Below are 13252 nucleotides of genomic sequence, written 5' to 3'. Positions count from 1 at the left end.
CTATTTTTTACAAATTTAGCAATCATTTATTGAAGAAATTCTCTAGATGTAACTTCCTCCTCTTTTTTTGTAAGTATTTATTTGAAAGTAAAATTATCATTATGTTCTTTCTTTTATAATGTCTACTAATTTATGATTTCAACCTACTTAGCAACTTTAATTACCAACTCTGGTGCATGGAGTGATTCTTTTTAGGGAATGCAACATAAAATCCAATTCCAACAATGAGCTTGTTTGTCGAGTATGTTTAAAAAATCACATTCATTCTAATATTTTGTATTCCATCACACAAATAGTGAGAAGTTAACTTGGTAATGTTTCATTTACATTCATCTTTCAACCTACAATTCTAAAACAACATACATCCATTCTTCTAAGATCACTTCTTTATTTCTACATAGTTAGATCCCCAGTTAATCTTATTATTCATAGGGGAGATTCAACATGTCTTGCAATTTTTTCAAAAGAGTTTTTTCTTCTGAGAAGAAATATTGATAGGGTATTGCACTTCACACCCTTTTTATCATGAAAGTGCCCATTCATATTCAAGGTACTTTTGTGATGAAAATTATTTTTGGGAGCTTGGGAAGCCATTAAACCTTGGTTGATGTGAAATGAAAATGAATTTTGCATTGTTTCATATTAATAAATAGTGTTTAATGTAGTATCCTATGATCTCTTCTTAAGATCATATTCTAGCTAAGACTCCATGGTCCATCATTTGAGTTTTTTCACTAAAGAAATTAAAACCCTTCTAAATTATTTTCAAAAGAGTTAACAATTTTCTTACTTGGCTTTAAGCCAAAGATAAGTTTGATTGTCCAACTAGGACCTTCAAATGTTCTAGGTCATTATTGACTTAGTGGCATAAGATATAATTCACAAAATTGAGTTTATTTTTTCAAGTCCTAGTGGAAAATTGAAAATGTTAGGCTAACACACCATTGTGCAATTACAATCCTCACAAGGGATATTCCTAACTTTCTTTGCACTCTTCAAGGTGCCTATATTAAACCAAAGATAGTCATTGTAAACCCCTTTGAGCACTTGGTAGTAGGGTTTTCAAAATATTTGGTCAAGCATTTCAGAGTCATAAGCATGCTTATTTTTCCTATTGTATTCCTTGATAAGGTCTTCTAGTTCACTCTATTTTAATTTATGTTGGGAGTAGAGATCTTCAATGCCTATTTTGTGGTGATCAAGAAACTCTTAAGCATCTTTTCTATTTTTTCTTCTAGAGCTTAGGCTATGCAGGCTTGGATTTATGAGTTCTTCTAGATACATTTGACCTAAACCATTCTTATATCATATAACTTTGTTAAGGAATCATCCTAGAATCCCCTTTAGATATACCTAGATTTAAAATGCTTTAAGGGCGAAAATTATTTTTAGAATATAGAAGTTCACAAGAATTTGACTTTGTTTTCTAGATGTTTTGAAGTTGATAACAATTTCTCACTTTACACTGAGACTATGATTTTTTCTAATGTGTTTATGTAGACTTTAGTGCAGGCCAACAAGGTTGTACCTGAAGTGGCATACTCTTTTGTCCTCTTGGATCATTGGGACAATGCCTTATACACTTTTGTTGGAGTTCTTTTAACTCTTGGCTTAAGTCATGGCCATTCTCCATCTTGTGGGTGTCATTGAGGATGTAGCCAATTTGCTTGTGGTGAGTAAGATGCACATTCTCGTGCTTCTTATCCTCATATGAAAAGAGTGAATGATTGGTCTTAGAGAGGAGGGTCTTAGCTTTCCTAACACCACTTTGCTTCTTCTTACATTCCTAGCCATGGGTTTGGTGGTTGGCCAAACTTTGGTAGATCTCCTTGTCTTGCTCATGCTATATTGTTTATTCGAAGACTCAAGCTCTTCATAAAGATAAAAAAGATGATGGTAATGATGGTTGGAGCCTCTAGTAGATATTATAGACCCTATTGATATATAGAGTAAATCAAATGCTCAAGACCCTCATTACCTCCTACTAGTATTTTAACTTTTATTATGAAATGTTTCCTAAAGTAAATCCAATTTTTTCCATAGGAATTGATACGGTATTATTCTATAAATTATAAATTTGACACTTACTCATAAAAAGGGAAAAGTGTTTTATACGAATTGAACAATCATTTCAAAAAGAGATTCTCTTGAAGTTACTTCCTCTCATTATTTTTTTGCACCTATTTATTTGAAAGTAAAATTGTCATTATGCTCTTTCTTGTTAAAACGTCTACTAACTTCCCACGTCACTCGACTTGGCAACTTCGTTTATCGACTCTGGTGCGTGGAATGACTATTTTTTGGTGCGTTAACATAAAATCCAGTTCTAACAATGAACTTCTTTGCCAAGCATGCCGAGAAAACCACATTCATTCTGACATTTTCCATTCTATCTCACAAATGGTGAGAAGTTAACTTGGTAATTTTTCATTTATACCCATCTTTCATCCTACAATTTTAAAACAACATCCAGCCATTCTTCCAGGCTCACTTGTTTATTTCTGTATAGTTATATCCCCAATTAATCTTATTATTCACAGGGGAGATTCGATGCGATTTGCAAGTTTTTCAAAAGAGTTTTTCCGTGCAGAGGCCAAAATAGTCTTGTCTGCTACGACGAAATAAGCTGCTCCAGTGACTGCATCCATATAAACAAGCACATATTATTCAGCTGAACTCAAACTCCATCCCCAATAAGAAAGAAAATGAAATAGAGTAATATACCTAAAGAGATGATATGTGCCTGAGCTGCATAGTTAAGATTCGTCCTTGCCCAAGGAATGGCCCGTGCTCCCATTATCTGTTTGTTGGAATTGGAAAACACTCTGAGAGGGGGGGTGAATCAGAGTGTGACAAAATTTTAACGAGTTATACTTTTATGGACCTTGACAATTTTAATTCACAGTGTGAACAGATGGCTGAGACTTAACACTTTGAAGGAGTACATTAATGCAGCATAAAGTATACCATTGAACCAACTAAAACATCTGATTCAGACCTTGTTTAACAAAATGGTATTAAAATATTACACAAACTTGAAACATTAAAAATACTTTCAATATTGCATTACATACATCCAACTAAACAGAGTATGAGATAAAGAGGACTAAAATATGATGTATCAGAGCATACACTAGTAAACAGAATGAAACACGACAATGCAACATAACACAATATTTTGCATGAGTGGAAAACCCTCTTGGGGTAGAAAAACCACTCGGAAGATCCCTTATATTAATTCAAAAAGAGCACCAACTCAGTTCACATGTTTTAGAAACCACAAGGCCTCAAGGAGCACCAACCCCTCTTCTTATCAATGTATCTTTCAACTCGAGCTACAACCACTGGTGATTTTATGCATGCATTTTATTCTTGCAGTCACAAAACCATCAGGGATTGGAGCGAGAATATTTTATCAGTCTGTACATATGAAAATTTTGCAATAATATTCTTCAACACTATCCAATCTCTGAAAATATGGTTTCAAATCAATAAAATCTCATATACTCTGAACAGTATGATTTCAAATCAACAAACCCTGAACAATACGATTTCAAATCAAATAAAACCTCAAATACTCTGTACTGTATGATTTCAAATCAATAAACACTGAATAATATGGTTTCAATTCAATGAAGCCTCATATACTCTGTAACAAAAACAGAGTATTGATTCTCAAGAAACCCTCGACTGGTTCTGTTAAACTACGACACTGTTTAACGCTTCCACTTTGTTCACACTCAAAACACGGCACTGTATTTCTCTGTTTTAATGTTAGAACTTTGTTCACACTCAAACTATGGCACTGTGTTTCTTCGTTTTTCTTCTCACGGACTGATTTGTCAAACTGTTTTTATGCACACACAGAAAGAATCCCGTTTTCATCTTAAATAACCCGTTAACTTACAAGATTTGTAAACTGAAAAACAAATAACTGATTCTAACTGTGCAACGGAAGACATTTTAATTTCCCAGTCATGAAAAACAAAAATAAAGCACAACCACTTCCTTATTTTTATTTTGCATAACTGAAAAATTCGAACCAAGGTAAACAGAATCTCTTAAATCATGTGTTTCAAGAACCATACCTGTTAAATGCAAACTGAACAAATAAACTAACCAGTCAACCGTTAATCTCTTGATTGAAACCATTGTTCGCACCATTCTCTGTAACTGACTCGAGCTCTGTAGCTCCAACGGCACTATGACTCACACGGCGTTAGGGTTTGACGGACTCCAAAACAAAACAAATGGAACGCCAAATGCAACTTCCAAGAAAAACATTAACTTGTTCGATACAATAAGTATCATGAGGAATATGCCCTTTAAACCGTAGCCATATTAACCAAAGATGTCATTAACATTAATGCAAAGTCAGAGCTATCGTGTCACCAACATGGCTTCAAAGAACATGTTTTAAACACTTAACACGTCAACCAAGTCAGTATGTCTGTGTATGCCAACACATCATCTTTTTTCTTTCTTGTCATCGAGGACAAAAGTACCAAAGAGCAACAAACTCCCCCTTTGTCCTTGATGGCAAAAAAAGAAAAAACTTAAACAATTATTGCCACGAAAAATGCCATCATCTGAAAGGATCAAAAACAATGCAAGAAATTCCACTGTCAACAAATGCAATATACATCACCACTGAACTTTGTCGTATAAAAAAAAACATTCTCTGAACTTGCAATTCTGTAAATAATGAACTCCCAATCTGAATCAAACAAGAATACTGAACTGAAATACCCAAAATGCTTGTGCCACTGTAATGAAATTCCAATGCCTGAAAAGTCAATTGTCACTGTAATATCACTGTAATGCCAATGAAATGCCAATAACATGCCAAGTCTGTAATGTCAATCAAAAAGAATACCAATATGTGAAATGCCAATATCTGTGAAATGCCAATATCTGTGAAATGCCAATATCCAATGTCACAGTCAGAAATGAAATACTAGAGTGAATACCAATATGTCAATATCTGTGAAATGCCAATATCCAATGTCACAATATCCAATCTATCACTGTATACTGTCAAAAATGGAAAATCTGTCACTGTATACCAATGTTACTCACTGTTGCAAAAAAATGAAATACTGTATAACCAAAATGAAATACTGTATAACCAAATACCAAATTCTCCCCCTTTTTTTCTTTTTTTTCAATACAAGGACAAAAGGAAAGAAGAGAGCAACAGAGCAACACTCCCCCTCAAAGTATGCTTTAGGTGAAGACAAGAGCAGATTGAGAAAATACTCCCAATCTATCCCTTAACCATTCAAAAACTTCTTTAGATAAGGCTTTTGTAAAAATGTCAGCAACTTGGGCTTGTGAAGGAACAAACAGCAATTGAAACTCATTAGCCAACACCTGATCTCGTAAAAAATGAAGTTTAATGGCAACATGTTTAGTACGAGAGTGCATAATAGGATTTTTTGAAAGATCAATTGCACTAGTATTGTCACAATAGATTGAAATGGGCTTAATAGTAGAAATACCCATATCAGTAATTTGATGAGACATCCATATCAGTTATGTGCAACATGTAGTGGCTGCTATGTATTCTGACTCTGCGGTGGATAGAGTGACACAATCTTGTTTTTTACTGTGCCAAGCAACAAGACAATCACCAAGAAAGAAGGCAGCTCCACTGGTGCTTTTACGATCATCTAGACAACCAGCCCAATCAGAATCAGTGAAACCCACAAGAGTGAAGTCATTATTGCGAGGATACCAAAGACCATAATCTAGTGTGCCTTGAACATATCTAAAGATTCGTTTTACAGCATTCAAATGAGATTGTTTAGGTGCAGATTGAAAGCGAGAGACTAGACATACTGCAAACATTAAATCTGGTCGAGATGCAGTTAAATATAATAGACTTCCTATCATTGACCTGTACTCAGATTGATTTACTGCAGGTGAGTCATCTGATTTGATCAATTTACAGCCTGTTTCCATTGGAGTGCTGACTGGTTTACAATCTGTCATATTAAATTTTCTAATCATCTCTTTGGCATATTTAGTTTGTGACAAGAAGATACCTTGCTGAAGTTGTAACACTTGAAGACCAAGAAAGAAATTCAGTTCCCCAAACATAGACATTTCAAACTCAGATTCCATGATTTTAGAGAACTTTTTGGATAAAGAGTCATTATTACAGCCAAAAATGATATCATCTACATATATTACAACCACTAGGACATCATTACCTTCAAGTTTAACATATAAGTTGCTATCTACAGCACCTCTAGTGAAATCATTTGCTTTAAGATGATTATCCAGTCTAGAGTACCAAGCTCTTGGAGCCTGTTTAAGACCATAGAGTGCTTTCTTTAATCTGTATACACAATCAAATTTGCCTGCAATTTCAAAACCTTCCAGCTGTTCCATATACACTTCTTCATCAAGATAACCATTTAGAAAGGCAGTTTTGACATCCATCTGATAAACTTTAAATTTTTTATAGCAAGAGTATGCAAGAAAAATTCTGATTGATTCTAATCTAGCTACTGGTGCGAATGTTTCTCCAAAATCTATTCCTTCCTACTGAGCATAACCTTTACACACAAAACGAGCTTTATTTCTAACAACCTTCCCAGATTCATCAAGCTTATTTCTAAAAATCCATTTGCCTCCTATCACATTCTTATCATCTGGCCTAGGTACTAATTCCCAAGTTTGGTTTTTCTCTATTTGACTGATTTCATCTTTCATTGCATTTAACCAACATTCATCAGATAAAGCATCAGAAACATTTTTGGGTTCAAAATCAGTTATCAAACAAAAATGTTCAGCCAATTGAGCTTGTTCAGTTGTTTTTGCCCTTCTCCTAGTCAAAATACCTGCATCTATATTGCCAATAACTTGACTTTGAGGATGTCTCTTTGTTATAATTTTTGAGGGTGTATAATGAAGAGTACCTGTCTCTGCATTTGAATTCTCTGTATTTTCTTCATCAGAACTTGATGAATCATTTTTCTTTTCTGTTTCTGCAGGTTTAGGAACTTGATCAACCTTTGTTAAAGTAATTTCCTCTTCCTCAATATCCTGCAAATCATTACTTAACAAAAATTGTTCATCAAACCTTACATTTATTGTTTCAACAATTTTATTCAGTCTATTATTGAAACATCTATAGGCTTTGCTATGAGTAGAGTATCCAAGAAAGATACCCTCATCAGTTTTAGCCTCAAAATTTCCTAGATTTTCTTCATCTCTTTTTAGATAACATTTGGCACCAAAAATCTTGAAATATTTGATAGAAGCAGCTTTTCCATACCAAAGTTCATAAGGAGTAAAGGTAGATTTTACCCTGATTTGAACATGATTCAAAATGTAAAAAGCTGTGTGTACAGCTTCTTTCCAATATCTGTCTGGTAGATTTGCCTCATTAAGCATTGTGCGAGCCATTTCTTTGACTGTTCTATTTTTTCTCTCAACTACTCCATTCTGTTGAGGTGTACGAGTAGCAGCATATTGTCTCTTAATACCATGTCTTTCACAGTAATCAATGAATTCTTGTGAAGTGAATTCACCACCCTTGTCTGATCTCAAGCATTTCAACTTTAGATCAAATTCTCGTTCAACCATTTTTCTGAAAATCTTAAACCTATCAAATGCTTCAGATTTGTGTTTAAGGAAAGTGACCCATACCATTCTGGTATAGTCATCAACAAAAAGCATAAAATATTTTTCACCATTTATAGACTGTGTCCTTGTAGGACCACATAAGTCTGTGTGAACAAGCTGTAATGGTCTAGTAGAAGAATGTTCTTTAGGTTTGAAAGACACTTTTGTTTGCTTTCCTTTCAAACATGCTTTACAAACTGAATTGAATGGTTTATTCAAAATAGGCAAACCTCTAACATTCTGATTTTTACTGATTCTAACCAGATTGTCAAAATTTATATGTCCTAGGCGTTTATGCCATAACCAATTTTCTTCTATTTGACCCATAAGACAAATGCCTTCATTATTCTCATAGTCAGTGGAATCAAGAAGACTATAGACATTGCCAATTGTTCTCAAACCAACAGCAACAGTTTTACCAGATTTATTTTTGATAGTACAGTCTTGAGAACTAAAAGATACACTGTAACCACTATCACAAATTTGACTGACACTCAATAAATTGTGCTTTAACCCTTCAAAAAAGTACACATCATGAATAGGAGTATCATCATTTAGCAATAATGTACCTTTACCTCGTACATAAGCTCCTGAATTATCCCCAAAGCGTACAAAGCCACCATTAAAGTCTTCAAGATGCAGAAATTTATTTCTATCTCCTGTCATATGGTGTGAACAGCCACTGTCCAACACCCATAAAGATTTCTTATTTGAGAAAAATGCAGTTTGCACTATCATTGATTGCTCAATACCAGTTACAAACTTAGGTTTCCATATTTTATTAGGACTTGCCTTTGTTTTGCACTGTATAGTAGTATGCCCAAAAGTGTTACACTTATTACACTTTACTGTTTTTGGAAAGTCATATCCTTGATTGTACCCAAACATAGGAGATCTTTGCTGCAGAAATCTGCAAGTATTAACCTTATGACCAAACCTATTGCAATAGAAATAGTATCCATAAAAGAACCCAAACCTAAAAGGTTTTGTTCTGTTATAAGTCTGAAATGATTTTCTAGTTGCAGGCTTAGTGTTCTGTCTTGACGATTCAGCTTTATCAAACCCTAAACCAGCCAAATCTTTATGCAATTTTTGCTTGCTCAAGATATCATTTAGATGTATTGTACTTTCATACTGTTCAATTTGTTTTTGAAGTTTTGTGGACTGTTGTTCTAATGTTTCAATTTTCTTTTCTCTTTCTTCAAGAAGGGACTTCAAGTTTGAAGTCACTAAATTTGCATCATTTAACTCAACTTGTAAAATCTGATTTGAATTTTCATGTGAGGCTGCAAGTTTCTTTAACCTCTTTATTTCTTTTAAGGCACACAACAATTCTCCTTCAAGATCTATTTCTCCTTGATCTAGATCTTCAAATTCATTTTCTGTTTTGCTAGTTACATCTTCTAATTCTGCCATAAATAGAGTTTCATCACCTTCACAAGGTGAATCATCTAATTCATTTCCAGAGTCTTCTTTAGTAAAAAGACTCTTCTTTTTCTTGAAGGTATTAAATCTCCTTTTAGGATTCCACATTTTCTTTTTGTAGAATTTTTCTGGTTTTTCCTCTTCGCTGTTTTGATCACTTAGAGGACATTGAGCAGCAAAGTGTCCAGCTTTGCCACAATTAAAGCACTTAAAAGGTAATTTGCCCTTATATTTCTTTTTTAGTTTTCTAACAAAAAGGGCTTCTATAGCATCTGAAAGTTCAGAGTCACTATCAGGTTCTTCTTTCTTTTCTACTTTAAAAGCTGTTTCTTTTGAAGAAGAAGGATTATTACCTATCCTCATCTCATAGGCAGTAAGAATGCTTTGAAGATTATCAAGTGTCATGGTAGAAAAACTTTTCTTTTCTTCTATGGTTGAAACCTTAGTTTCAAACTTGGGTAACAAGGTTCTAATCACTTTATTGACAACCTCCTTTTCTTCAACATCTTCACCAAGACCCTTTCTGGAATTAACTATTTCATCAACTCTAAGAAAATAACTTGCTACTGTTTCATCTTCTTTCATTCTTAAGGATTCAAACTGATTTTTGAGAGTAAGGATTTTAGACTCCTTAACCTTAGCATCTCCTTGATAAATGGTTTCAAGTTTTTTCCAAATATCATAAGTAGAAGAACAATGCATGACTTTAACAAAAACATCTTTAGTGAGACCACATAAGAGAGCATGCTTGGCTCTGGCATTTAACTCATACTTAGTTTTATCATCAGGATCAGTAGGAATAATGGAAGGAACTGTATATTTTGTGATCACAATATTCCACACATTAAGATCAACTGAAATGAGATAAGTTTCCATCCTAATTTTCCAGAACACATAATCAGTTCCATCAAAAAGAGGAGCTCTTGAAAGTGAAGCACCTTCCTGAGTTTGAGCCATAAAAAAAAACTTCCAAGTGACCAGGAACAATCCCTAGGACAGACCTATATGAGGGACCCTACGCTCTGATACCACTTGTTGGAAGTGGAAAACACTCTGAGAGGGGGGGGTGAATCAGAGTGTGACAAAATTTTAACGAGTTATACTTTTATGGACCTTGACAATTTTAATTCACAGTGTGAACAGATGGCTGAGACTTAACACTTTGAAGGAGTACATTAATGCAGCATAAAGTATACCATTGAACCAACTAAAACATCTGATTCAGACCTTGTTTAACAAAATGGTATTAAAATATTACACAAACTTGAAACATTAAAAATACTTTCAATATTGCATTACATACATCCAACTAAACAGAGTATGAGATAAAGAGGACTAAAATATGATGTATCAGAGCATACACTAGTAAACAGAATGAAACACGACAATGCAACATAACACAATATTTTGCATGAGTGGAAAACCCTCTTGGGGTAGAAAAACCACTCGGAAGATCCCTTATATTAATTCAAAAAGAGCACCAACTCAGTTCACATGTTTTAGAAACCACAAGGCCTCAAGGAGCACCAACCCCTCTTCTTATCAATGTATCTTTCAACTCGAGCTACAACCACTGGTGATTTTATGCATGCATTTTATTCTTGCAGTCACAAAACCGTCAGGGATTGGAGCGAGAATATTTTATCAGTCTGTACATATGAAAATTTTGCAATAATATTCTTCAACACTATCCAATCTCTGAAAATATGGTTTCAAATCAATAAAATCTCATATACTCTGAACAGTATGATTTCAAATCAACAAACCCTGAACAATACGATTTCAAATCAAATAAAACCTCAAATACTCTGTACTGTATGATTTCAAATCAATAAACACTGAATAATATGGTTTCAATTCAATGAAGCCTCATATACTCTGTAACAAAAACAGAGTATTGATTCTCAAGAAACCCTCGGCTGGTTCTGTTAAACTATGGCACTGTTTAACGCTTCCATTTTGTTCACACTCAAAACACGGCACTGTATTTCTCTGTTTTAATGTTAGAACTTTGTTCACACTCAAACTATGGCACTGTGTTTCTCCGTTTTTCTTCTCACGGACTGATTTGTCAAACTGTTTTTATGCACACACAGAAAGAATCCCGTTTTCATCTTAAATAACCCGTTAACTTACAAGATTTGTAAACTGAAAAACAAATAACTGATTCTAACTGTGCAACGGAAGACATTTTAATTTCCCAGTCATGAAAAACAAAAATAAAGCACAACCACTTCCTTATTTTTATTTTGCATAACTGAAAAATTCGAACCAAGGTAAACAGAATCTCTTAAATCATGTGTTTCAAGAACCATACCTGTTAAATGCAAACTGAACAAATAAACTAACCAGTCAACCGTTAATCTCTTGAATGAAACCATTGTTCGCACCATTCTCTGTAACTGACTCGAGCTCTATAGCTCCAACGGCACTGTGACTCACACGGCGTTAGGGTTTGACGGACTCCAAAACAAAACAAATGAAACGCCAAATGCAACTTCCAAGAAAAACATTAACTTGTTCGATACAATAAGTATCATGAGGAATATGCCCTTTAAACCGTAGCCATATTAACCAAAGATGTCATTAACATTAATGCAAAGTCAGAGCTATCGTGTCACCAACATGGCTTCAAAGAACATGTTTTAAACACTTAACACGTCAGCCAAGTCAGTATGTCCGTGTATGCCAACACATCATCTTTTTTCTTTCTTGTCATCGAGGACAAAAGTACCAAAGAGCAACACTGTTATCATAATAAATTCATATCAATTACATTGAACATATGCTGATTACTGTAGGCAACACTAATATTCAGGGCAAGGCATGAATAAAAGTAGTAATGAGTAGACTGACCACGGGGATTGCAGATGCGACAAATGCAATTGCGGCTGCCTTTGCCCCTGCTTTCACTCCATCTGCATGACCAAGAACAGTAAACACTAATACTGACCACGGGGATTGCAGATGCGACAAATGCAATTGCGGCTGCCTTTGCCCCTGCTTTCACTCCATCTGTATACACACATATATGCAACGCACTCATGATACGATTCACCAACTTTCACTAACTATTTTAGGTGGGCTATAAATTATAACATAGCATTAGTCGAAGAATACTAACAATTTTCAGAAGCTTCGACAACGAAGAGTTTTTGAGGAGCTTAGTCAAACAATTTTCATAGACTGTGGAAATCTCATGTTTATTATTAGAAAAGGTAAGAAATGGAAGGCACTTAAATTTGTGTTGTTACCTTGTGAGCATTGCTTTGCTCTGTTTTCAGCAACGGCATTGGGAATTGGAAGAGGAGAAGGCATGGAAGCCATGGCCATGTGTTGCCTCCTCAGTGCCCACCAGTACTGTGCATTCACTGCAATACCCATAACTCTATAATTCAACTACAGGCTCTCAAGCTGCCAAATCTTTGTATACAGCGAACAAAACGCTCTCAGGTGTAGAAATAAAGAAGCAAATGCGGTGTATATATAGAGGCAGGGAGCAGATGGGATTGGGAACAAACCAGGTTCCGCCGTAGGAAGTAGTGCCTGGCGAATCTGAGTGATTGTCATAAAGTCTCTTGTGAATGATCACACTTACGAAAGATTTTTTTTTTTTAACGTCGTCAAACTTACCTACTTTTACCTACTTTTCTTAAACCCGCTCTGAGACATAGATTTTTGTCCTCTGCGTACATGGTTGTTGAATCGAGAGGGTTGACGGTTATAAGTGTAAGAAAGTTCTGTACTGTCTAACAAGCTATCAAAATCATAATATATTTTATTTTTTTATTTTCAGTGAATTAATAGATATGGTCAAATGTATATTTTGATGTCTAAATAGATGTGACTGGAAAGTTTGCCATAAAACAACAAAGATTAATTATTAATGTATTGAAGATTAATAAAAGTTACATCATAATTGATTACATTTGATTTTAACAAATTTTTTTTTTGGAGTGATAAGAAAATTATCATATTAATTATGTGTGTGTGCAACACACACACATATAATATATTTATATAGTACATGTGTATATATATATATACAATATGTTGAGTTTACTCTTAAACTTTAATTACATTTTGGAATAATTAGATACAAATTATTAAGTAACAACATAATTAATTACACTTGATTTAAATAACATTTTTTTGTAGAAAAGTGATAAGGAATCATCATATTAATTATGTA

At 34.2% G+C, this 13252-nt stretch overlaps 1 protein-coding gene across 1 annotated transcript; it reads right to left on the bottom strand.

Moving 5' to 3' along the window:
- Positions 1–2258: 2258 nt before the first annotated feature.
- LOC131059872 (early nodulin-93) lies at positions 2259–12503 on the bottom strand. Its single transcript, XM_059213699.1, has 4 exons — positions 12315–12503; positions 11917–11978; positions 2725–2800; positions 2259–2638 (listed from the first exon to the last, which is right to left on the bottom strand). The coding sequence occupies exons 1-4, from the start codon at positions 12442–12444 to the stop codon at positions 2535–2537; spliced, it is 372 nt and encodes a 123-aa protein (XP_059069682.1). The 5' UTR covers positions 12445–12503; the 3' UTR covers positions 2259–2534.
- Positions 12504–13252: the final 749 nt, after the last annotated feature.

This window comes from Cryptomeria japonica, chromosome 10 (genome assembly GCF_030272615.1).
Source record: "Cryptomeria japonica chromosome 10, Sugi_1.0, whole genome shotgun sequence".
NCBI classification, from domain to species: Eukaryota; Viridiplantae; Streptophyta; class Pinopsida; order Cupressales; family Cupressaceae; genus Cryptomeria; species Cryptomeria japonica.
This window is presented reverse-complemented; position numbering and strand designations above follow the sequence as displayed.